Source organism: Ursus arctos, unplaced genomic scaffold (assembly GCF_023065955.2).
Source record: "Ursus arctos isolate Adak ecotype North America unplaced genomic scaffold, UrsArc2.0 scaffold_11, whole genome shotgun sequence".
Classification (NCBI taxonomy): domain Eukaryota; kingdom Metazoa; phylum Chordata; class Mammalia; order Carnivora; family Ursidae; genus Ursus; species Ursus arctos.
In genome coordinates, this window is record NW_026622775.1 from 12,738,925 (window position 1) to 12,764,855 (window position 25,931).

The 25,931-nt window shown below is 35.1% G+C and overlaps 1 protein-coding gene and 1 long non-coding RNA gene across 2 annotated transcripts in view; one reads left to right on the plus strand and one right to left on the minus strand.

The window, feature by feature from the left end:
• LOC113255600 (bifunctional heparan sulfate N-deacetylase/N-sulfotransferase 3) overlaps positions 1–25,931 on the plus strand; it is a 169,921-nt gene that overhangs the window by 135,941 nt on the left and 8,049 nt on the right. The window contains exons 7-12 of the mRNA XM_026499234.4: positions 3,855–4,037; positions 6,168–6,264; positions 10,521–10,644; positions 13,600–13,774; positions 16,811–16,981; positions 18,371–18,480. Of these exons, the coding sequence (XP_026355019.1) occupies positions 3,855–4,037; positions 6,168–6,264; positions 10,521–10,644; positions 13,600–13,774; positions 16,811–16,981; positions 18,371–18,480 (860 nt within the window). The remainder of the gene's footprint in view (positions 1–3,854; positions 4,038–6,167; positions 6,265–10,520; positions 10,645–13,599; positions 13,775–16,810; positions 16,982–18,370; positions 18,481–25,931) is intronic.
• Positions 1–25,931, minus strand: part of LOC113255604 (uncharacterized) — a 192,060-nt gene that overhangs the window by 132,763 nt on the left and 33,366 nt on the right. The window lies entirely within an intron of this gene.

Here is a 25,931-nt window from a genome sequence, read left to right on the forward strand (position 1 = left end):
GCCAATGGCTTTGGCAAATGGAATCTTTTCTATGAGAATAAACAATGGGTCTGTCCAGTTTTCCTCAAACTGTATTTCAGTGGTACCTACATCAAAACAACTGGGATGATTTTCTAAAATGCAGGTACCAAGGCATCTTCCAGACCTAGCAAATCAGAATCACTGAGTGTAAGGTCTGGTGATCTGAGTTCTTATCAACTTCCTAGGGGATCTGTTACATATGTTCAGGCTTTTGAATCTTTGCTCACCTGGAAGGACACCCAAACAAAACTGCTTGGCTGAAGGACAGAAGTGGAAGGCAGACTTTTTTTTCACTGTAAATTCTTATGTGCCTTTTGAATTCTGCATTTTTCCACAAACAATACAAGAATGAGCATCATATATTTATGTTTTCGCACCCAGAACCAGGCAGAATTTCTGGCAGTAGGATAAGAAAAATGTTTGTGGATTTGGTCATAAATGGCATAGTTTATAATAAATACTAGAAGTAACACACTTTTTTACACCCCTATTTCCTCTCCCCTCCCCTTGACCTCAAAAGAAACAGGTTACTGCCCTGTCAACTGCTTTTGCACCAGGACCCATGTTTTGCTCCTTACTCTTCTTGGTAGTGATTCATGCATCTCCAATACCTGGAACTTACTAGATTCACATGGTTGAGGCTAGAAAGTGAGATAAAGCTGCCCACATCTTTTTCTTAGCCACACTTTTACAAATGATAATCTGTTTCCTCTCCCATAAATACCAGTGTATATGATATTTGGCACTTAGCTTTTGCTTTTTACAGAAAAATAATCATAGTATGTTGTTATATATGTGTCTATCAGGCTAGAAAGAACGTTTTCAACTGTTAGATAAAATTTATACCTTTGGCAGAGTTTCCAATGATTTGAGTTTTAAGCAGGTAATTAGTCCTTTTGGTAACAACTAATTACTTATAGTATGCATGTAGCAAAAACTGTCGTAGAAGTGCAGTTGTAACTTCTTTGACATTTTCTCATTGGATTCTATATGTATAACAAAGATAATTTATTTTGATACATTTATCCTTTTTTAAAAGGCAAACAAGCAAACAAATCCTTAGTTGTAAAGCACTCTTAAAATTATAAAGGCATCCTCTCTAGGGAAAGACTAGTATCTATTTTCCCTGAACTGGTCACCCTTTCAAGCTTCCTTGTTTCTTTCTAATCCAGCAGAAACTGTTGCAAAGAAATAAAGTGACATTAAGTTGCCATAGGTCAGAACAGGAGTAAGAAAGAAATAAGGTCTGGAAAGCAAACTAATTATTTTACCAAAACACTGTCATCATATGTCTGTTCTCACTAGTCCTGTTGTTTGTTGTGCATACTGTCCTAACTAAAAATTAATAAAGAAAACCTGGAGAGGTTACATGTTCAGCAAGAAATATACAATATTCCATGTGTAGAGAGAATATTGTGATTCACACAGACACACACACACACACACACACACTCACACACAATTTAAAAAGAAATTATTTTATATCCTGACCAATTATATTCCCTTCACGGCCTTGTATTTCTTAGAAAAACAAAGCAAATCCCAGGCTTGAGTCCAAAGTCTGAAAATGTCTTGAGGTAACACATACTACAAAACCATCACTGTGAAACAGTCCTTTTGCTTATGGTGCACTTTGCATTATGTTAAAGTAGATATACAAAAAAAGAGTTGAAAACCTGGGGAAGGTTCTATGGATGGCAGCTAAGTAGCTTTTCTTTTACAGGATTAAGTTCAACACTTTATAAGTATTACCTTAATTCTTGCCAATCAGGTTAACTTTCAGCAAAAGCAATGTCATTACCTAGCTCATAACTCATTCTGGATTGCCTCTGTCTTCTAGCAGACAGAGTAGCATTTTTTACTTTCTGTATTCACACGGGTAAAACAGTGACACTCTGCTCTTTAAATGTCACAGAGTAAAATGTTTTCTGGGTTGAAAAGTAAATTCAAAGGGAGTTCAAATGTATTAGTATCACAAAGTCACACTGTGTCTCCACATTTCCCATTTTATGCCCAATGCAGATGCTATTCAAGTGAAATATAGACACATAGATGTATTGATAAATCTCTCATAAATAAAGCAAGAAACATAAACTAGTGGCTAAGTGGATTAATATATATATATATATATATATATATATATATATATATATATATACTACATTGTATTAAAATTTTTTCACTTAATAAGCAACTTGAAGTATTTTGTTGTTGTCGAGCTACATCGAAAAATGTGGCATATAAAACAAATGATGTAAGAGTGCCTCTAACAGACATTACAAAAGAACTTTCAAATGTAACATGATTGTCTTAAGTCTCTCAAAGGTGACTTTTTGATAAATTTTGGAGGAGAAAAGGAAGGGAAACAAAAGTCATAGAATTGGAGCTACTATAAAAATAACCAGAAGGTTACATTTTAGAAGTCTAATTTTTCAGAAATACCCAATATGGTACAAGTCTTGTTTATCAATTCCATGACTGCATCAGTCCACTGGTAGCTATTTAAAGTCACCCTCAAAGTATTTTATTTGTGAAAGTTCTAAAATTTAATATATGTTCAGTCAGAGTGAATAGAAATACAATTAAATGTTCTTGATCACAGTTGAAGCTTTTCATATAAAAGCCAACAGGACTTATTCTATAGAATAAAGGATATCACTGTTTCCTCTTATTCATAGTTGTAATTAGATTTTTTCTGATTCATTGTATCAAATCTTAATATAACCATTCTCTCATCTCTGCCACTTCACCTCAGTAAATTTCCTTGAATATTTCTTTCAGTCTCTAATGAATGAACCTATTATATTCATTATTATGATGATTATAATAAGTGTTATTACTATTCATTCACCCGACATTATATATTTTAGGAAAGTACTATTATCACATGAATTATTTTTATGATCTTTTTTATAGCAGCATAAATGCGACAACGGTTTCTTTGCCATTGAAAATCTCATGCAGAATTATTTCCGTTTGTCAACACTTCACCAACAAAAAATACTTGCATTCACTTGAAGCAATAGCTTCTAAAAAGCCCATTCTACATTCCAGACCAATTTAATCAAACCTAAGAATTTAAATTTATTTTATTATGAAGAAAATGCTGTGATTTTGTTTTCAATGCATGAATTCAATCTAGGTCAGCTGCTTCCCTAGGAAGAGTTGATTTTATCTAGCTAAACACTGAAAACTTGTCTTAAAGGAGGTGTCTGATATTGGAAATAATAGACCTAATGACTATGGAAATGGGTTTGAGAGTGTTATTGATGGAAAATAGTTAATATTTATTTTAGCAAAAATTCAGACCCTAGTCTTGTGTCATTATGGCCTCTAATAAATACAAATCAGAGGATACTCAGTTAATGCTAATGATGGTGATCCACTGATTATTTATATTCTTCAACTTGAAGTACTACATTATAAGCCAACTAAAGTAGATTGACATTATAAAATTCCAATCTCCTGAGATCCTGCTGCCACAAATTAGGAATAGGTCACTGATACCATGAAGCCATTACGTGTGAGCATCTAAGATGTTACTGAGCATCAAACTAATTGCACCAACACAGATATATGACAGTTGGACATGTTTTTTGTTGTGAAATATATTAAAATCTCAGAAAAAAAGTCTTTAAGTCTTACTAATAACACATCCTCTAATATGCATTAATATAATGAGAGTACCTGGGATATGTCCGCAATTCAGAAACACAGCATGAATTGAAACCCTGTGCAAAGACTACTGAAGAAAAACTAGCATTACTATGATTGCACTGCCCCCTAGGGCTAAAATAACTGTGTTTACACTGAAGTCCATTTGCCTTTTTCAGATCAGCATTTTCATGACGCATTTGTCCAACTATGGGAATGACCGCCTGGGACTATATACATTTGTTAATCTGGCCAACTTCGTGCAGAGCTGGACCAACTTGCGACTTCAGACTCTGCCTCCAGCACAGCTGGCTCACAAGTATTTTGAGCTCTTTCCTGATCAAAAAGACCCTCTCTGGCAGGTAATATTGCTTCAATAATTGGTATAATTAATTAACCCCCTAAACATATCTTGGAGTTCTATGAGGTAATCCCAATCTGAAAAGTGAAGGCATCTGGGGGAAAAAAATAATACGTTATGGAATGTTAGTAGATTTGAGAAACTACTTCTTCCTGAATTGCAGTCTTATATTATTGCTTCATAGTGGGCCAAATTCTCTGTTCCCATGCCCCTTCAGAATTATGAAATTCTGAAAGCTCAACAAGGAGTCCCATGGATATAATATTTTCAATCAGGAGTGAGGGATCAATTTGCAGATTGCAATTGGCTAAAAAGAGTAGAAGAGTGGTAAACAGGTTGTGTACTAGGCAGGTTCCAGGCCATCTGGCTCCAGAGGCTGTGCTCTTCATCACTGTTCTAAATGAGAGTTACTGAGCTACTAGAGAGTTACTAACAGAGCTGATGGTACAATAATAACAATCATCAAAAGTGGAACTGAGTAAATTTCACAGACTAAAGTCGCAGTAAGCTCTGAACTATATAGTCAATTCATTCAGCTTTGAACGTGAGCTAATTACCACCTGACCACGAACAGGTAACTCCAAGAACAGACATAACTACACATTTTAGAATGTGAACATCGGTGCTTGGGGAATTATCACTACATATTACTTTGCAGTTGCTATAACACACATCGTTTTTTCTTTACCACTACAAAATATCACCAAACGTTAGCCGCTGGAAAGACATTCAATATTCCTGTTGATTTAACACCTTATTTTTTTTAATTTTTTAAAAAGATTTTATTTATTTGAGAGAGAGAGAGCATGAGTGAGGGGAGGGGCAGAGAGAAGGGAGAAGCAGACTCCCCGCTGAACAGGGAACCCGACATGAGGCTCCATCCCAGGACCCCAAGATGATGACCTGAGTTGAAGGCAGGTGCTTAACTGACTGAGCCACCCAGGTGGCCCAACACCTTATTTTTAAACTGAAATCATTATTTCAGATGACAGGTTTGAAACAACTCGTTTTTTCCAGAACAGCAGCCAAGAAGAATACCCTCACTTTAGTCTTAACAAATCTGTTTCTTATTGTAAGTAAGCAGAGAGTTTAACTATACACATCTATAGTATTAATTGAATAGAAATAGCGTACTGTCCTGATTCCTATATCTGAAATAGTATTAACGGATACTTCAATTCTTCACATAATGTGCATTTTGCAGTTGCAATTAAGGATGTTCTAGATCCATCTTGCATAGTGGTTTTGGTTCATGTACTATACACCAAGAGCAGATCCCTAAGGTAGTAATTCACCTTCATTTTACCCTTTTGCTGAAATTTAGTGCTTTTTAGCATCATAATCTGTAAGTTATAGTTTTACATATACATTTACTGACCTCTGAAGGCAACTGAAAGGAATCCGCTATCTCTTTAAAGAGTATTATTATGGCCAGATGTGTACTTCTTTGAAGCACAGCAAGATAGCTTGAAGTTATTGAGAATAAAAATCTTACACCTTATATTTCAGTTACTTATTGAATGCTGCCCGTGTACCTTCTTTTAGGTTAGCAGGAAGCACAGTCTCTGCCCAGCACTATATTGGAGCTCACTATTTTAAGACAGATACACACACAATTAAGATGTAGAACTGCCAAAAGCAGAAAAAATAGTAAATCTTCAGTGCTATGAGGTTGTTAGCCATAGTGGAAATAACTCCCCCCCCCGCCCAGCCTCTCAGTAGATACTCAACTTTAGGGTGGAAAGGAGTTACTTGGAAGCTTCCCTGATGCCACTTCAAAGCTTTCATTTAAAAGAAGCCACATGGCTTTGCTTCCTGGAATATCTTTTTAAGGACAGAAGTTGAAAAACTCAGGGTGCCTGGGTGGCTCAGTCGGTTGAGTATCTGACTCTTGATTCTAGCTCAGGTCATGATGTCAGGGTCATGAGATCGAGCCCCACGTTGGGCTCCACGCTCAGCAGAGAGTCTGCTTGAGATTCTCTCTCTCCCTCTCCCTCTGCCCCTCCCCCTACTTTCTCTTTCTCTCTAACATAAATAAATAAATCTTTTTTAAAAAAGTTGAAAAACTCTAGCACACAATGGACACTTCCACACAAAAAAAAATACATCTCTATATTCTTCTCCCATTTAGAATCCTTGTGATGACAAACGCCACAGAGACATTTGGTCAAAAGAAAAAACCTGTGATCGCTTACCAAAATTCTTGGTAATAGGACCCCAGAAAACTGGTGAGAACTTTTTGTTATGATTAACCAAACAACGTAAAACTCCCAATGACTGGACAGTGAGTTCTGGTCACAATGAGTTTTCAAAATTCCTATAAATACTGATGAATGAATAACACATTTTGTTCTCTGATATAATCTTTGTTTAGCTTGATAATGTACTTAAATGCTTGTCAAGGAATTTTTTAAAGTGAAAAAGATGAAAATAAGTGTCATATGGTTTGAATATGCAGCAGTCAATTTGGTAGCAAATGTTAGTTTTTTTACCAAAGACCTGAATTGAAAGGTGTTGTTGTGAACATTTCTAAAATCAAACTGAATCACACCTTGAGAAAGTGACTGACAGGATTTCATCCAAAGTCGAGGTAGACACATATAAGTAGCCATAACTCTTTATAATCAATCCCTTCCAGAAAAACAGCCTCTGCTTGCCATCTTCCTGATATAGTTTATTTCTAAACTATTTTTTGCAGAGATGACTATTTTCTAAAAATCTAAAGGATGTTTGACAAGCAGAATTCCAGACATAAACAAAACTTTGTGCTAACAAAGGTATTTACTCACACCCAGGAGAAATCTTTTGCACCTTTTCTTAAATTGGCATGCAATTTTTTCCCCATAAACTTCTTGTTTCTTTAAGAATCAGTATTAAAATGAAGCCCAGCGGAAACTTTATGGATGCCAGACATCCATGCTGTATATCCTGGATGATAAATTATTTGGGGCTCTTGGATCCTGGCTTCATAGAAAACAGCCATTTCAGCCATTTGCCTTTCTAAGGGGAATACCTTCTATCTCCTCATTTGTCCAAAAATAACTGGGGGAGATTTTATGTAATGTACACAGAGACTTGAGCCTTTTCATTTTCTCTTGGTCCCATTTGTCAATATCAATTTGAAAACAATAATAAATACGATAAAAACTTTTCACATCCTTATTTATTTCATTTGTTCTTACCTATTTAAAGTTAAGAGACAATTAGAAAAACATTTAAACTAAAGTCTCTTCAGACTCCCACTATCATTACTGATCACATCTCTCTGAAGCTTGGCATATCAAATTCACTTCAGAAAGGCCCGCAGAAAGTGTGTCCTTTTGTTTCGTGCTAGATGTGCAAACGTTTTAAAATCAGGGTTAGATGGCAGAACCACTGCTTGCCATCTTAAACTCCGTTGGGTTTCCAAATGTTTAGTTACAATAGTATATGACATTTACCTTGGGAAGAAAATTTTTTATTTCCTTTTTATAGAAACTAAAATTTTTCCCAGTTCTGTAGTGGTAAAATTTACATGCAATAAAATTCACCAATTTTCGTGCAAATTTTGATGAATTTTGACAATTGTATACAGTTGTATAACTACCACAACATTGACACTCCTGTCTCAAAAACAAAAAACTCACTTCTGTCTCCCTAAAAATTTTCCCCATCCACGTTCCTTTGCATTCAATGCCCCTCCCCATCCTCAGTCACAGGAAACTACTTTCTGCTACTATAGTTTTGCCTTCTCTAGACTTTCATATAAATGGAAGCATAAAATGTGCAATCTTTTGTGTTTGACTTCTTTCACTTAAGATAATGCTTTTGAGATTCATCGCTATTACTATGTATAGCAATATTTTATGAATTTGGTTTTTTAAATGGAGAAACATCTTCTGATCAGTTTCATAAAAATTAAATAGCTTCATTTTAACTTTAGTTTTTATCAAAGGCATTTTTCTGAATAATTTTGCACAGATCAATAGTCTTCCGCATATTCAAATATTTTTAGTGTTGAAACTGACAAAAAAAAAACAAGTTTTATGGATGGTTATTTGAATGTGTGTGTCTATGATTAGGTGGTTGTTTTATACACATACACACATTATGCACATTCAAATACACACATAGACACACACACACAGGACAATTTATTCAGACCCAAGAATATGTGAAGATAAAGAAAGAGTTCAGAAACCACAATCTAACAATTTTTGACCACTGATAAATTATACTATGCCTTTTACTGACTATGTGAACAATTAGATATCTATTTTTTCAGTTTCTCTTATCGATGCTGGTCATGCTATTAAAAGCAAACAACATGATTTAATACAATTCTTAAAAATAAAATTCAGAAAAGTATGTTTACAGTTGATCTAAGAAACAAATTTGTTTTCTTTTTATACATTATAATGGTCATACTTCCTATCCTCACAAAGATTTTATTCAATTTTTTTAATGCATTACTGCGTTTTCTCTCATAAAAATTGTTATTTAAAAAATACTTGGGGCGCCTGGGTGGCTCAGTCCATTAAACATCTGACTCTTGATTTTGGCTCAGGTCATGATCTCAGAGCTGTGAGACAGAGCCCATGTTGGGCTCAGTACTAGGCTTAAGATTCTCTCTTTCCCTCTCCCTCTGTCTCTCCCTGCCACATGTACTCTCTCTCTCTCTCTCTCAAGTAAATAAATAAATAAATAAATATAAAAATTAAATAAATACCTTATTAATATTGATATATGAAGCTATTTAGGTATTTCATATAGGTTATCTTACTTGACCCTCCTGAAACCCTGATAGATAAGTATTTTTCCCCCTCTACACAAATAAGAAAACTAAGCCTCAGGTTAGATATTTTGGTTCACATTCACACAATTGATAAGTGTTGGAAATAAAATCCCGATCCTAGAATTTACCTGACTCTAAAAACCATGGCCAAGAAAGCTTTATTCTACTCTGGATTTCAAATATGTAACATTTTCCCCCCAATAAGTTTTAGATTTTGTTCCACATTTCTTTTAAGTCATGATTCTCAGAGTTCACTGAATCAGAAAGTCTGGGATAGGGCTCAGTTTCCTGTTTTACCAAGCCCTCCGGGTTAATCTAAGGCATGCTAAAGTGTGAGAACCACTGTTTTAGGTCAAGCTGGTGAAGAACATTTTTATTTTGTATACCACAGATTACTATGTTTCATTCCCTATAGTTATCCATGTTTATAGATAAAATGTTCATTGTTTGGCAAAGATATTAATCTAGGAACACAGCCTCTTTCAATTCATTGTTTGAGACGATTTTGCTATTGACAGAGTTGTTCTAACAACTTTTCTGTTGTTGATATGTTAGATTTAAATACAATATTAAATAAAGCTTGTCAGAGAGAGAAGAATTTTCAAAATTTAATACAAATGGCAACATGACATTATTACTAAGCAAAATTAGAACAGTGATTTCTCCAAGTGAGAAAAATATTATAAGGCTGTGTCTGAAGACTATTGCTAGCTATTGACCTGGAATATAATTAACAGGTCCCGCTCCATCAGATTACGTAATAATGTAAATCACACTGGAGCAGAGAAGTGGAAACTAGAATCTTAGGAATACTGAATACATAGACCAGAAATATTTTTATATTATGATTTTTATAAACACAGTTACAGTTATAAGCACCTGATTAAATTTTAGGCAAACTGAACTCAGATTGCCTTACTTTTTCTTGTGCAATCTAAGCTAAACCCGTTAGCTCATGATTTAGGCTCTAGTATACTAATTTTACAATTTATAGCACTGCTTATTTTGAAAAAAAAAATCACACCTTTGATTCCCAATAGTCACAAATCTACATGGGCACCTGTGATATGCCATTCTCTTTCTAAAACTGCAGATTTTATAAGTTATGTCACTAAGAAAGGACACAATTTTTTTTCAAAAAAATTGTTTTTGACATTACTTTTTGTAAGTATATTCAAACTTAACAAACTTGTTGAAAGTTTAAACTTCATCTCAAATTTAATAAGCTTTCTTGGGCTTCAGGAAGAACTTTATAGGAGAACCCAAGTACTGGTTTTGGTGATGTAATATCTTACATGAAACAATGATATCTTTCATTTATATAATGCTTTATTAATGTCAAAATATCTTCAGGCACAATGTGTCATTTCATCCGCAGAAAGCCTATGAAATAAGCAAGGCGAGTGATCTTCTACTGTAAAGCCAAGACAAAGAGAAGCTAAAAGGCAGAGTCACAAACCAAATCAGTGATTGAGATGCAGTCTAACAGTCCCCTCTAGGGGCCTCTTCTCCCCATGTCATACTTATCTCCAGTGTTTTAGAATTTGCTTCTTTTAAAATGCTGGTTATCTATTCAGTTTAATTCAAGGAGTACTAATATGTATCTATTTGGATCATTACAATACTTAGTTTATTAATGACTTTGAAAAGCTAATAGTAGGAAACTTTGTTTTCATTTCATTAATTTCTAAACCTCTATTGTCTTTTCAGGAACCACTGCTTTGTATTTGTTCCTGGTTATGCATCCTTCCATCTTTAGTAACTCCCCCAGCCCAAAAACCTTTGAGGAGGTACAGTTCTTTAATAGAAATAACTACCACAGGGGGATTGATTGGTAAGATGGGTTATTAGTATAAATCTAAAAGTATATGTACTGTGTACAGTATAAAATCAGTGTTAATATTTGTAAACATAAAAGTCTATAGCCATAAATAAAAGTTATTCTCTGTAAAAGAAAAAGTTATTCTCTGTGCCTTGGAAATGGATTGAATAAAAGGAAGCAGCACAGAAATTATTCATAAGAAACTTTTCTCAGTTTGTTAAGGGATTTGTCACCTCAAGAGGCCCACATGTAATTTCAATTTGCATTAATTATCTTTGATGGTAATTACAGATATAAAGTCAGAGAAATACCATAATACCCAGGAATTGTGCTCCTCTCTACACTTAAGAAAATACTTTCATCGCTTTCTCTTCTTCTGTATTTTGCATTACAGCGATGCTACAGTCCATGTACACAATTTTCTATTTTGCTTTGGCATAAAAGGTAAATAAATAAATAGAACTAGAAATGTGTATATATTTCATAGGTTATGAAAACTATTAAAAAAGCTATCAACAATATACAAAATTTGATTTTTGGTCTTTGAATTGAAATTGGAACTACTATCAACCATCTGAGGAAAATAGTTAAGTTAAAAGTAAAAGTTAAAATGTCAAACATACACAAAATATAGTAATATAGTAGGAATAGACGTTGCACATGAACATGTTAATAAGAAAATAGAAGTCTTGCTGTTAAGGTATAAATTCTAGGCAGAGAGTGATATAAAAGAGTGGAATTATAATAATTCTAGAGCATGAACATAAACATTTTGCATGTATTTTAGCATAAAGAGTTGTAATATATTAACTTCTTTTGTCAGATTGCATGATCTCAATTTTATAAGTATCAACGAGAGTTGCTTGTGTGTGGTCCAAAAGGAAAGGAAAGAAATGAGTATAATTTGAGCAGCTACTAGGATTTACATATATCTAATTGTAATATCCTTCACTGCCAATCCTTCAGTACAGGACTTGATATGGATTAATTGTGTGGTGTTAAATAACAACTGTGAGAATCAAGAAAGCATCAACTACTTCAGGTGCTATTTGACCAATGACTCAAATATATATGCCTGTATATAGTAGAATAAAACTACATTAACATCAGGACTAAAGGGAGTGATGAAAAACTGCTTTAAAAGTGGAGAGGAATGTAATACTTGGACAAGAACTGGACCCTGCTTTTTCCATGAGCCTCTGGGGCCAGGCCAAATCAACATTATAGGTCCAAGATCCAGAACTGCATGAAGAAGTTTTTAAGGCCTAAACTGTTCCAGGTATAGAGAGGACTGCTGGGAAAGTGGGACCATTTTTAGAAACTGAAAGTTATCAGAATTCAGTACTTTTTGCCCTTCTTTTGTGGCTTTCAGAGCCTTTCTCAGAATAAGCATGGCTAAGACAAGCTTAGATCAAATAAGATAACACTAGACCCTTGGGATAACCTTAGCATCCCTGGAACCAAGGTGAGCATCTAACTTAAGAAATATCTTAAAATTTGGCAATTTCTATAAATAGATTATACATAAGAACAGATAGCAGATCAAACTTTCCAGAAATTTTTATATATCTGTTTCCCCCTAAAAGGATGCCAGAATGACATATTACCAAGGCAATTTCCAAAAAACATAAAAGGATTTCTTTACTGTCCTGAGTTTCAAGACATCACTTTGTTGTGCCAGCCAAACTTTGCAATATGTTAACAACTGGAATCCTACCAGAAGCTTTATCGTGTGAGATGACTAAAAGAAAAAAACACACTGCATCAAGAAGTCATCACATAAATGTTAATCACTCTCTTGTTCAATAATTATTGAACTACGGTGTTTTGGTGGCCCAAAGTTTTGGTGGCTTATGAATTGAAGAGGGTGGCAAGGGTATTGGGTACTGAGGAGGGCACATGCTGTGATGAGCTCTGGGTGTTATACTTAACTAATGAATCACTGAAAACTACATCAAAAACTAATTATGGCTACAGTGGCTAACTGAACATAATTTTTAAAAAGGAAATAAAAAAGATAAAATATTTTTAAAATATTGAAGAGGGTGGGAGTGGAGGATGAAGAAGCCATTATGATCAAATGTAAGAAATCCTAGAAGTTAAATTTGCATGTGTGCTCTAAAAAGGCTCTTTTTCTTTTAAAAGTTTTCCCTTAGGGCATCAGAAATATATATTATCACATGCTGAATTCGTTTGTATTTGACAGCTTTTGTACAGATGGGAAATTATACAAAATCTATTATGTTCTACATTTCTGCGCTTAAGGCCAGTACTCCTGTGTTCACTCTGCTGGTGATTTACATCTTCACCCACTTAAGGATATTGGGAAATTTGATAGGATTTTACATTTGGAAATATGTACATACTTTTTAAAATTTTATAAATATTCTAAACAATATAAGTGGCTCTAAATGGAAAAAAAAGTTAAGCAAATAGTTGATGTTTACACCAGTCCTGCCCTTTAACATTTTATAGTTGAATGCAACCACAGCACAACACATTAGTGGGAAGGAAATTATTTTACTTGTGATAAAGTAAAAAAAAATTTTTGTCTGAGTCCTTTTTAAATGTCTTTAAACTGAACATATCATCTGTTTTGATCAAATTTTCCTTCTGTTTGAGCACTCACTTTTTTTCTGCAAAATATTTCTGTTTTTAGATATATTTTATATAATTAGGTTGATTATTGTTCTAATTCAATCATTCTATGTCTACATTTTTGCTATTTCCCATACCTTTTTTCCTGATAGTAAGCAAAACAAAAAGAAAATGTATTTAGAGAAGCATTCTCAAAGTACATTATTAGTGTCCTGTATACTTTTCCCTTGCTAACTATATGGAACATATACCTTATAGAAAAAGGCTTTTGTTTAGGAAACAAATGAATTTGTGGGATACCTTTGACATCTATAGTCACCAGAGTATGAGTATCAACAAGTCTTATTTTGAGAAATATTCCTTTTCTAGGTATATGGATTTCTTCCCAGTCCCATCTAATGTCACCACTGACTTTCTGTTTGAAAAGAGTGCCAATTACTTCCACTCAGAGGAAGCTCCTAAAAGAGCAGCTTCTCTGGTCCCCAAAGCCAAGATCATCACGATCCTCATCGACCCCTCAGATCGAGCATATTCCTGGTATCAGGTAAGAAAAATGCAGACAGAATCTAACAGGTAAGAAGAGAAGTATGAAGAAAGGAGGATGGTTTGCAGCAATAGCAACCACCTCAGGTCTCAATAAAAGAGATTTGCTCATTTTATATCTGCATAAAAGTGGATAGAGTTTTCTTTGTTTCTGGAGAAACTTTCTCCTTAAGTTTTTATTAATTTTACATTAATTTAATAAAGTATATTAATGAAGTGAAAATATAACAAGATAGTATGTACTTGTATGTATATCTGTGCTTCTACACATCTACATTTTGAAAAAAAAAATAGACTGAAAAACAGACTAAGGGTCCCTTTCCCTTGGAAACTATAAAGTTGAAATAAATGTGGAATGCTGCATTCAAAAATCCCTTACCTGTTATTAGGCTAGTATAGCTTCTAAAAAGAGGTCTACACCAAGACACATAATAATTAAGACGGCAAAAAGTAGTGATAGAGAATTTTTGAAGCAGCAAGAGAAAAGAAAACAGTTACATACAAGGGAAACACCATAAATCTATCAGCTGATTTTTCAGCAGAAACCTTGCAGGTGAGAAGGGAGTTGTACAATACATCCAAAGTACTGAAAGGAAAAAACCTACAACCAAGAATACTCTACCCAGAAAGTCTGTCATTCAGAAAAGGAGAGAGTTTCCCAGACAAACAGAAGTTAAAGGAGTTCATCATCATTAAATCAGCCTTAGAAGAAACATTAAGGAGAATTCTTTGAGTGGAAAGAAAAGGCCATAATGAAGAGTAAGAAAATTATGAAAGAAAAAAATTTCACAGGTAAATGCAAACATATAATTAAGGTAGTAGGTTAATCACTTATAAAACCAGTACAGAAGTTAAATCACAAAAGCAGTAACGTCAATTATACATACAAAAATCAGTCAAGGGCTTCACAAAATAAAAGAATGTAGAGTGTGATATCATATACATAAAACATGATGGGAGGAGTAAAAATTTAGTGTTTTTAAAATGGGCTCAAACTTAAGCAACCATCAACCTAATATAGACTGCTATATGCCTAAGATGTTATATTATGAACCTAATGGTAACCACAAATCAAAAACCTGTAACAGATACACAAAAAAATAAAGAGAAAGGAACCCAAGCATAACAAGAAAGAAAGTCATCAAACCACAAAGGAAGACAGCAAGAGAAAAAAGGAACAGAGAAGAACTACAAAAACAATCTCAAAACAAGTAACAAAATGGCAATAAGTACATACCTAGCAATAATTACTTTAAATGTAAATGGACTAAATGCTCCAATCAAAAGACACTGGGAGACTGAATGGAGAAAAAAGCAAGACCTATCTATATGCTGCCTGCAAGAGACTCACTTCAGACCTAAAGACACATACAGAATGAAAGTGAATGGATGGAAAAGCATTTAACATGCAAAAAGAAAGCTGGGGTAGCAATGCATCTTATATCAGACAAAATAAACTTTAAAACAAAGACTCTAACAAGAGACAAAGAAGGATACCACATAATGACAAAGGTAATAACTTTAGGTTAGGTTATAACATCAAAATCAAAAACTCCTTATCTGAATCTTTGCGCCTCGGTTGGAAATAAGGCTGCTTCCCTATATTAAAGTGAATGAGCATAGCTCTGATCTTCCAGAGAAGTGTAGTATGTTCCATTCCCACTGACAGGATTCCAAAAAGATAATTCATAACAATCTAGGATATTAGAGAATAAAGTTTCTCAGTACTGGGTCCTTTTGTTATTTAACAAAAGTAGTTTTTCCAGATTCAAAAAGGAAGAACAGATTGTCAGGAAAGGTTTTGTTCCTGGGACAGAGTGGGAAAAGGTCATAATAAAGCAGATGGGATCTTAGATAGGCATGTTGATAAAAATCTGCATAATAGGAAGTGAGACATCCCGGAAAGCTGAAATCCAAAACTCCACACTATGCATTGATGCCAAACTCCTACAGCCATCTTTTAAATCATAGTATACAGCAAATTGCAAATTGACTGATTAGATTTTGTAACTTTTACCTTTTCCACCAGGTATCTAGAGAAAAGATAAGTAAGCCTTAATTAACTCAAAGAGAAAAGAAAATTGGAACTTGGCAACTGCTTAGCCCCTGAAAAATTGAGAATTTACCATAAAGGGAGATTTCAAGGCTGTAAGCTAACAAAATGTCCTAAATATTACAAATAAATCACTCCATAGTGGCAAAATGCAGGCTTTAACAAAGTCTAGTAGTGGTTGTAGTATAGTAATTTGAATCTCAATTGCAACAAATTTTTTATTCAACTAGATGTGGTAAACATCCACAGACCTACCACTAAGCCTGAATATTTATTGGTCAATTTAGGGAAAAGGTGATTTCCTCAAACCCATGGGCCTCAGCCTGAGCCATTATGAAACACTTTCCTATTTGGATTGCTGCTTTCTGCATTTCTGTACAATAAATGATTCTGATTCATCACAAAGGAAGGTTACCATTAGGTAAAATAATCTTGGCTTTTAGATGCTAGGTGGTATGTGATAAAAGCTGTGGATTTCAGATAATGTACATGTCAGAGTTTTCAGTAGTTTCTCCATTTAAAATAGCCAGTAGGGCTTTTCTAATCTAAAACTGCATTACTAGATGGAGCAAAACTATGTGCCAGAACTAGCAGAGTGCTTGTGTATTATGGATATTTAATGGACATAACAAATGGTTTGCTTATGGGCTGCAAAGGGGGCATTAATGCAACTTTCAAAAGTTTACTTTCAGAATAAATACGTACACTAAGGAAAAAACTCAGTAAAGTTGGTTAAGGAGGCCTATCAATAAGAATTCAGCCTCTCCCAAATAAGTTCTCAAAAGAGCTACCTTTCATCGGTGTCATAACTTTAAATCCTGATGCTCCAAGCAAACATTTTCATCCTTTATTAATTGCAAACCAAATAACTCTCCAGCAGTGAGTCACTCCTTCCTTTAGCTTCGAGACTTGTCACAGAGATTGGTTTTTAATTATTCATGCCTATGGTTCAAGTTAGTTTAATTATCCACCTTTTCATCATAGCATCAGCGATCGCATGAAGACCCCGCAGCTCTGAAGTTTAGCTTCTACGAAGTGATCTCAGCTGGGCCCCGTGCACCATCCGAGCTTAGAGCCTTGCAGAAGAGATGTTTGGTCCCAGGGTGGTATGCCAGCCACATCGAGAGATGGCTTGTTTATTTCCCTCCCTTTCAGGTATTAAGCAATAAGAATTTACATCATGTTACAATCTCATTAAGTTGATGACTTTGCCTTCAGGTTAGAGGAAATTTTTATTCATTAAAACATTAGTAGCTTTTACTCTGTAGTTGTAAATAAGACTGTGGCAAGGAATACTAGTTAGGCAGAGGTAGACAAACTGCTTAATTTTCTTTCTAGAAGTATTTCAGAATAATCCCCCCTGATGTATTTTCTAGTGCATGCCCACCCTGATTGTAAAGAGCTTCAAAAGCTTCATATCCCTGATTCTTATTCTACCCGTAAAGCTTGAGAACCTCTTAACCAAATAAGGCAAATATTGTTTTGCTTAATTGTCATTATTTCCCTTTGAATCACCTTGCTGAATTTTTCATGAGCCCTGTGTTTTTCTTGCCTTCCTTGCTTCTCTCTTTTGCCAGGCACCAACCTAGATTACAAATTCAGCCCCTATACTGGATTGCATAAAGCAGTCCAGTCACATCAGACGTGGTGCATGCCTGTGTGTCTAGAACTATGCTGTCCAACATGATAGCTGCTGCTGCAACTGGCTATTTAAATTTGTATTAAAATTCATGGAATTAAGAAGTCAGTTTCTCAATCATATTAGCCACATCTTGAATCCTCAACAGCTACCTGTTAGACACCACAACTGTATAACATGCCCACAAAACATTCTAGTGAACAATGCCAGTCTAGACTAAACAGAAATATTGGAGAAGAGGAATGAGCAAAAAGGAAGAACAGATTGTGGTCACTTTGTGGTTCTCCGTCATGGTCTCCTGGCATTTTATCTTTCTGGGCCACCTGCCTCCTTCCCTGGAGTAACAAGCAAATTCTTCCCCTCAGTCGGTTGAGGAACTTCTGTCCACATTCAGGTTCTCTGGGAGTCTTGCCTTTTCCTCTAAATGGATTATCTAACTATTTCTTAAAACTTTACAGTGCTACTTCTTTGAACGGACTCATGGAGAATGACACGTCCTCTGCCTCATTACACGTGGTCTTATTCCAACTTTTTTTCTCTTCTACAGCGCTCCTCCCCAGCTTGAATGATGGAATCATTGTTCGTTTGGCTTCCATTTGTGATTTTGTAGTCACATTTCTTAAGTTCTTTTGGTTCCCTCAAATGGCTTTTTTGTCTTCATAGTATTTTCGGGACTTCTCAGATTACAAAAACATGAGTGCATTTAATTAGTGTGATTTATTTCTTTTTCCAGGTCGTTAATGAGAATGGCCTGGTTAAGTCTAACAACAATGTGTACAAATCCCCTCAGTGGAATGTCTCTCATTGAATAAATTCAACAGTGCAGGAATTTTTTTTTTATTATTATACAGTTACACATCTTTTTTCAATGCACATTGTCTTTTTTTTCCCCTATGGTAATTTAGTTGCTAATTATCGATGGGCAACAGCTAAGGATGGATCCTGCTACAGTGATGGACGAAGTACAGAAATTTCTAGGAGTCTCTCCTCATTATAATTACTCTGAAGCTTTAACGTAAGTTTATATTCTAATTAACTTATTGAAATTTCAGGAGAGAATTGGTTTTTAAAAAATTGTAGTTTGGCGATGCAGCTATTATGTTAGCTGTTCCTTACATACTGATTATTTTCTGATTAGTTTGACACTAACTACTTGGAAACAAACTTTTCAACAGTGTGGCAAATAAATGTCCTAAATCCTATGTTGACTTCTAACTATGAAAGATTTCCCCTAGAAGAAAAGTAGAGAAGCGAAATAACTATAAATCTTAAAACCAACAATTAACCACAAAAGAGGCTACTTAAGTCAGTAAGTGCTGAGCCTGTTTAACAGACAATAGTGGGAACTCAGCAGAAGCATAAAGAAGTGATTAACTAGATGATTTATGAACTCTCTCCTCTGTCTTTTGTGCAATTTTCAAAAACAATGTCATGTAGCAAGAAATCACCCAATAGGTGACTGAATTGGCAGAGAGAGATGTGCTCTTAAACACACTTCCATTTTTGCGTCTATGTTTTTACCCACTGTATATCTGACCCTGTCACCTCTTCTTCAGGGGCCAAAGCAATTACAGCTCTGGTTTGGTTTTCTTTTGCTGTTTTCTTTCCAATTTCTTAGGTAACTGACTCCATCTGGGCCAGGACTAGGATAAGGCAAGAGAAGTGTTAGGATTTAAGGAGGCACTCGCTCTCAGGTCCATGCAAATGCCTGAGAGTGAGTGCCTCCTGAAATTTTGCACCCCACGTACCTCTCTTACCTTACCTTAATCCTGACTTTGGACTCCATTTAGCATTTTAAATAAGACTTCCATCTTACTTTGTCCACTATTTTGGCTGGCAATCAAATTTCTGAGGGTTGTGTTTGTTCGTATTTCATGTGCCCAGACCACCTGGAAGATACTGAGTTGGATGGGCCATAGACCTGACCCCCACTCTAACACTTTCTTTTTTAATTTTAGGGTCATAGACTGAGCCTTAAAGAAACTGAAAAGGACTGTTATGGAATTCTTCCATTGTATTTCTCAATATAAAACTCACTTCTATAGATCAACTGATTTTCTCTTTTCATCGTATACTTTATCTTATAGCAAGTTAGAAGTTGTGACAGCAGGATTCCTTTACCTTTCAGCATCCTTTACAAGAAAGACTGGCAGAAAAGCATCAAATACTGCTTATGTCTTGCACAAATCATATGTAGAGACATACGTAAGAAAGACATTTTGGTATGGAGGACAAAGGAACTCAGGTTTTCAGCTTCCTCCCCAAGAGCCATCTCCTTTGTTGTTACTATTAACCTTCTGACCTCTGTGTTTTTATGCTACGAGTACTATTAGAGCTTTGGAGAGTTTAGTTCAAGTACTAACACAGACTCTACTCGCCTTAGGTATTTAACTTTCAGCTTGACCTTAAAAAAAACATGAGTGATTTTGGTTTGCAGTTAGAAATTCAAGTCCACTTTCTGCTTTATATCTTTTTTAAGTATCTCTTAGAAAAGAAAGCTTTTATTTTCTAAACAGTTTTCTATTTCAAGTTGTTATCTTTGGGTCTTTTTAATAGAGCATATAGCAAAGCACTGTATTTCAGAAAAAAAGAAGTGAAGTATTCTATAAAGACATAATCTTTTTTTATGGAATGGTCCTTGACCTGCCTGCTGTGTTATTTGTCCCCTTTGCATCCAGCTCAGCGGCAAGCTTTTTTTCACCTCCACTGCCAAGAAAAGGGAGTGTAAACTTAAGAGAAGTAATATCAAAGGAACATACTATATACAAAGAACTGTGGATCACTTTGCACCTGGGATGTATCTGGCTAAAACTGCCTGTTATATGATTCTCTAGCCTGGTATGGGGCTCAGTGGGTGAAGCAGCAAGATAAGATATGTGTAGTCTCTGAAACCATAGCTTCTTGGCCTGCAGCGCTGCCCAAGCTCTCACCCTGCTGACAGAGATAATGTACAGCCATTCAGTTTCTTTTTAGATTTTCTTGTCAATCACCAGTTGGCCTTACACACATCAGCAGTGGAGCTGTTGTAGAATATTTGGAATTTCAAGTCATTGTCTTATGTCCGAATTGGTCTAAATCCTCCTTCACCAAGCCCTTTGCAGTTCCGAATACTGCCCTGATAATTTAGTTACTCTTGTTAAAGTAACTGTACTGATAAGTTTTTTCTGTGGTACTTTGGACATTTTGAGGATGAGTGGGAGTCAAACAAAATGTATGTTCTCAGGAATGTCATTTATTGCTTCCTATTTTTTCTGCTAGTGATAGTGAAGACTATCTCTTTGGTACTTAAAAAGAAATAATTAAAATCCTCTAAGAATGTACTGAACTTCAAACAGATATGAATTCTCAACCACATAAATCCAGTTTTTTGCACACAGAAGAATAAATGAATGAAACTAGGTCTACACAAAGATTTTACTATACAGCCTTGTCATGAAAAAGTACTCCAAATTAAGCACTCTATAAACTGCTTACCTTCAATATAAAAACAGTTCCAATTTCAAAACTATTTTCGAGAAGAATGGCAGTAAATTTCCATTGTAAGTGCGTTATTTATTCCTTTCCACAATTGCTAAAGAAAGTATTCCTTAAAAAAATAAAAATTGAGCTACCCTATGATCCAGCCATTGCACTACTGGGTGTTTACCCCAAAGATACAGACGTAGTGAAGAGAAGGGCCATGTCCACCCCAATGTTCATAGCAGCAATGTCCACAATAGCTAAATTGTGGAAGGAGCTGAGATGCCCTTCAACAGATGGCTGGATTAAGAAGATGTGGTCCATATATACAATGGAATATTACTCAGCTATCAGAAAGAACGAGTTCTCAACATTTGCTACAACATGGACGGCACTGGAGGAGATTATGCTAAGTGAAATCAAGCAGAGAAAGACAATTATCACATGGTTTCACTCATTTATGGAACATAAGAACTAGGATGATCAGTAGGGGAAGAAAGGGAAGAAGAAAGGGGGGGGTAAACAGAAGGGGGAATGAACCATGAGAGACTATGGACTCTGGGAAACAAACTGAGGGCTTCAGAGGGGAGGGGTGTGGGGGAATGGGATAGGCCGGTGATGGGTATTAAGAAGGGCACATATTGCATGGTGCACTGGGTGTTATATGCAAATAATGAATCATGGAACATTGCATCAAAAACTGGGGATGTACTGTATGGTGACTAATATAACAAAATAAAAATTATAAAAAAAAAAGTATTCAAGACTTCCAAATTCCATACAGTCATTGGATAGTCTATGAGGTCTTAAAATGACTTACTACTGTCATCGTGAATTTTAAATGACATTGAATATGTAAAAAAAAAATCTGATTTTCTTGGTCAGGATGATGTGATTTAAATAAGCAGTATAAGTTTTAAACAATATAAATGGGAACTTCTCATTTAATTAAGGAAATTAGTATTTTACAATTCTTGTTCAACATAACCTTCATGCCTAAATTGTAAATTGGACTGATATACTCACACTATTTTAGCTTTCATGTTATGTGTTACATAGTGTTTTAGGCTGACTGATCACTTGAGAGAAAGCACTAAAAATCATGTTTAGCATGGAATTGTGCTAATTTATATAAACTAATTTCTGAAAAATATTAACTTTTTATTTTTCCATGAACATATGCACTCACAATTACACATAGCCATCAATGACCATGACATGAGGTTTCATACATAGAAATACTGATTAAATACCTGAACCTGACATCTTTATTTCTCAGTCAGTTAACCTGCTTGTTAACACAGATGAAACTGGATTGAGGTGTATGAATTTTTAATACTAATTTACTGTGAAAATTTCAATAAACGGAAATAAGAATTTGAAGGCTAGGGGCTGAATAAACATTGTGGGTTTGTTTTGTTTTGTTCTGTGGATGGGGCTTGACCAAGTCATAAAGAATCAAAGCTGCTTCAAAATCCAAGAAGTTCTTCAACTGTGTCTCATCCCACTTCCCCCAGCAACCACATTTATATTGCCTAGGAAGTCTTCCCATCCCATTGTAGATGAGCTTGAGTAAAACTGTGCCACATTAAAACCTTTTTTGTAGGAAAAAAAATAGCCATAGTAGCTAAAATCTGTTGGTTCCCAGGATAACCCATGAAAGAAGCACCTAGCAATGGTGTGTAGTGAAAAAGAAGATAATCTGCTCCAATTTCTTATCATTAATTTGTTTTTAAAAGTGGTTATAACATTTGAAAATCAATGTACATGCATATGTTCTACATTTATAGGGTTACATATATTGCTTCATACTAACGCTATATGTGATAGGTACTATTAGCTCCATTTTTCAGCTAAAAAAACAAAAACGGGCACAGAAAAGCTAAGCCAAAAGTCACTCAGCAAATAAATTGAGGAGTTAGGACTAAAACTCAATCAGTCCACTGGACTGTGCTGCCAATCTATTAAGTTCTTTAAGTTGGCACAAGACATTAGAACCAGAGAAAAACAATATTGTAAATTATGACTAATGAACAGTCCATCAATAGGAAGTACTTTCTTTAAATGACTGAAACCTTAAAATGAGCTTTTTAAGTTGTCTCAGGCTTTCTTACAAAAAGAATCCATCTTCAGACACACTATCACTTTGCATCATAAATGTACAATCATAGTGATATGCAAATTAATATCACACTGAAATACCACTAGAATGGCTATAATCCAAAAGACAATACCAAACATTGGCAAAAACGTGGAGAAACTGGAACCCTCATATATTGCTGATGATAATGTAATATATATGGCCATTTTGGAAAAGCAGTTTTGCAGTCTCTTAAAAATTAAACAGAAGCTTACAAATAATTCTACTCCTAGGAATCTACTCCAAGAGAAATGAAAACCTATGTCCAACAAATACTTGTTCACAGAAGCATTATTAATAATAGCCCAAAACTGATAACCCCATGGTGGGAAGCACATGTGATTCCTACTTCGTTGGATTCTACTTCATAAGTTTAAATTAACAGTTTATCTTCCCATTGTCTGCCCTGTGATTTTTTTTAAGGCTCATGCTTACTTCAGTATTCTCCAACACCGTGATTGTATGCTAGTGATACTGCTTTTAGAATGTTATGAAGTGAGGAAATAAATGTGTTTGAAATGACAAAAAAAAAATTTTTTTAATAAATAAATACATAAATAAATAAAAGCCAAAAACTGGAACTAACCCAAATGTCTATCACCTGGTAAATTGATTAACAAAATTTGGCATATCCACGCCAGCAAAAAAAAAAGGGGGGGGGACAGGGAAGGTCCAGAAAAGACAAATTAGAGACTGAAAAGCAGATCACCGCCGGCCTGGGGCTGGAGGTAACAGCAGGATTGCTTCCAGTGGGCTCTAAGGAATTTTTTTGGGATTATGGAAATGTCCTAATACTGGATTGTGGTGATAGTTATACAACTATATGAACTTGCTACAAATCACTTAATTGTACACTTAAGATGGGTCTTATAAGTAAATTGTACCTTAAAAAGCTGTTACAAATAAAATGGGTATCAGCAAAATGGTTCATTAAATCATAAAAGCATGTTTGCAGAGAGGAAACTGGTAAGAAAACAAAAACAAAAAGTAGCTTCTGTGTTTGTTCCATATTAGTAACACCTAAATGATGGTGTTTTGATTTTGAAATTCACCTTCATTGTTTGCAATTCACTATTCTCCCATGGAAATGTTATTTCAATCTAAAGTCGTTTTAAACATACTTGAACTTCTAAGTATAATCCCAATATTCCCTAGGATTCACCTGCCCAAGGGTAAAATTAAAGTCACATTTTTATTAATTTAAAAATGTTACCAGTTGGAGAATGAATCATTGGAGAATTTCAAATGTCCCTGCCTACAAGAAATTTAAGAACCAATCCATTCTCTCTTTTTTTAAGATTTTATTTATTTATTTGAGAGAGACAGAGAGAGAGCGTGTACAAGTGGGGAGGAGGGGCAGAGAGAGAGGGAGACGCAGACTCCCCACCGAGCAGGGAGCCCAATGTGGGGCTCAATCCCAGGACCCCAGGATCATGAGCTGAGCCGAAGGCAGAGGCTCAACCGACTGAGCCACCTAGCTGTCCCCCTTATTTTTAAGATTTTATTTATTTGAGTGAGTGAAGAACCAATCCATTCTTGTTTTACTCTACTTCAACAAAGTTCTAGTGGATGACTATTACATGCAATACTCTGGGATACAATAATAAAGTATCTCTACCTTCAGGAAGGGGTGGGTAACCAGAGGGATAAACTACACATAAAATTTCCCCCAAAAGGTTCACTTCCTGAAGTCCTTTAAAGGAGGGTTCTAGGCATGACTAGTGCCTACACAAAGAAAGGTTTCTTGCTGTCTCACCAGATATCAGTGGTACCAAGGTTAATCTTAAGAGGAACACATGATATTCCAAACATGTAGGGAGATCTTTCTCTATTTCATGTCAGGCTTCTTCACTTGAACTCTGAAACTGCATTGCTGATGTCTTCAAACTCATAAGGTCAACATCAATCCCTTCACCTCTAGCTCAAGTCACCTGGAAAATAAACATGATCACCCTCCTGCCTTCCTCTCCTTTTCTGTTCCACTCCAACACACTTATGCCATTGCCTATGAACTTATGCATACAGATGCCTGGGCTACGTGCCAGCCACACATACACACACATACTTCTCCTCAATAAAGCCCAGTGTGACAGCCTGCTGCATGAGATGTAACCAATTAACAGAGATGAAAGAAGAACCTATTTTTATTCTGATTCTAAATTATATTATGTGTGAAGTTCAGCACCTCTTAAGAAAACATCATTCTGTCAGAAGGCTGTTCATTTTAACATAAGGCATATGTATGTTCCAGAGATGTACAGGTATATTATCAAAAAAATAATAATAGTTGGTGTGGATTCTGAATTCTGATCACTTAAATACTTAAAATGAGCCAGAATTCAATTGTAGAAATTGCTAAGGGCAAAATGTTTATGAAAAATACTATATCAGTAGCAGACTTCCAGAAATTGTATCTTATTAGCACTTCCCAGCTTTCTTTCTTGTACAGATTATTTAAATAATAGTCTTTTAAATGCTTTTTTTTTCTTGTACCTCTGAGTATGGGACTACTTTATTCAGTTGCCTAACTGATTCAAACAGGAATATAAATAACATGAAGACCTATCATGTTGTGCCCTGATCTCACAAAATTGTGTCAGTAATCATGAGAAATAGGCTTTGCGGAAAGTGGGATGTGAATAATCCTTTAGGGTCTCTAATACCCAAACCAGCACACAGGCAAAAATCTAGGTTTGCATTTTTATAGACTCCACAAGATTAGCTACGTAAAGACTACCTTCCAAATCACATCCATCCATACACACACACTTTCAATCACAGTATAATTTTAAATCAGCTTTACTGATGTAAAATTCATAGATAATAAAATCTACTCATTTTAACTGTACAGATTGATGAATTTTGAC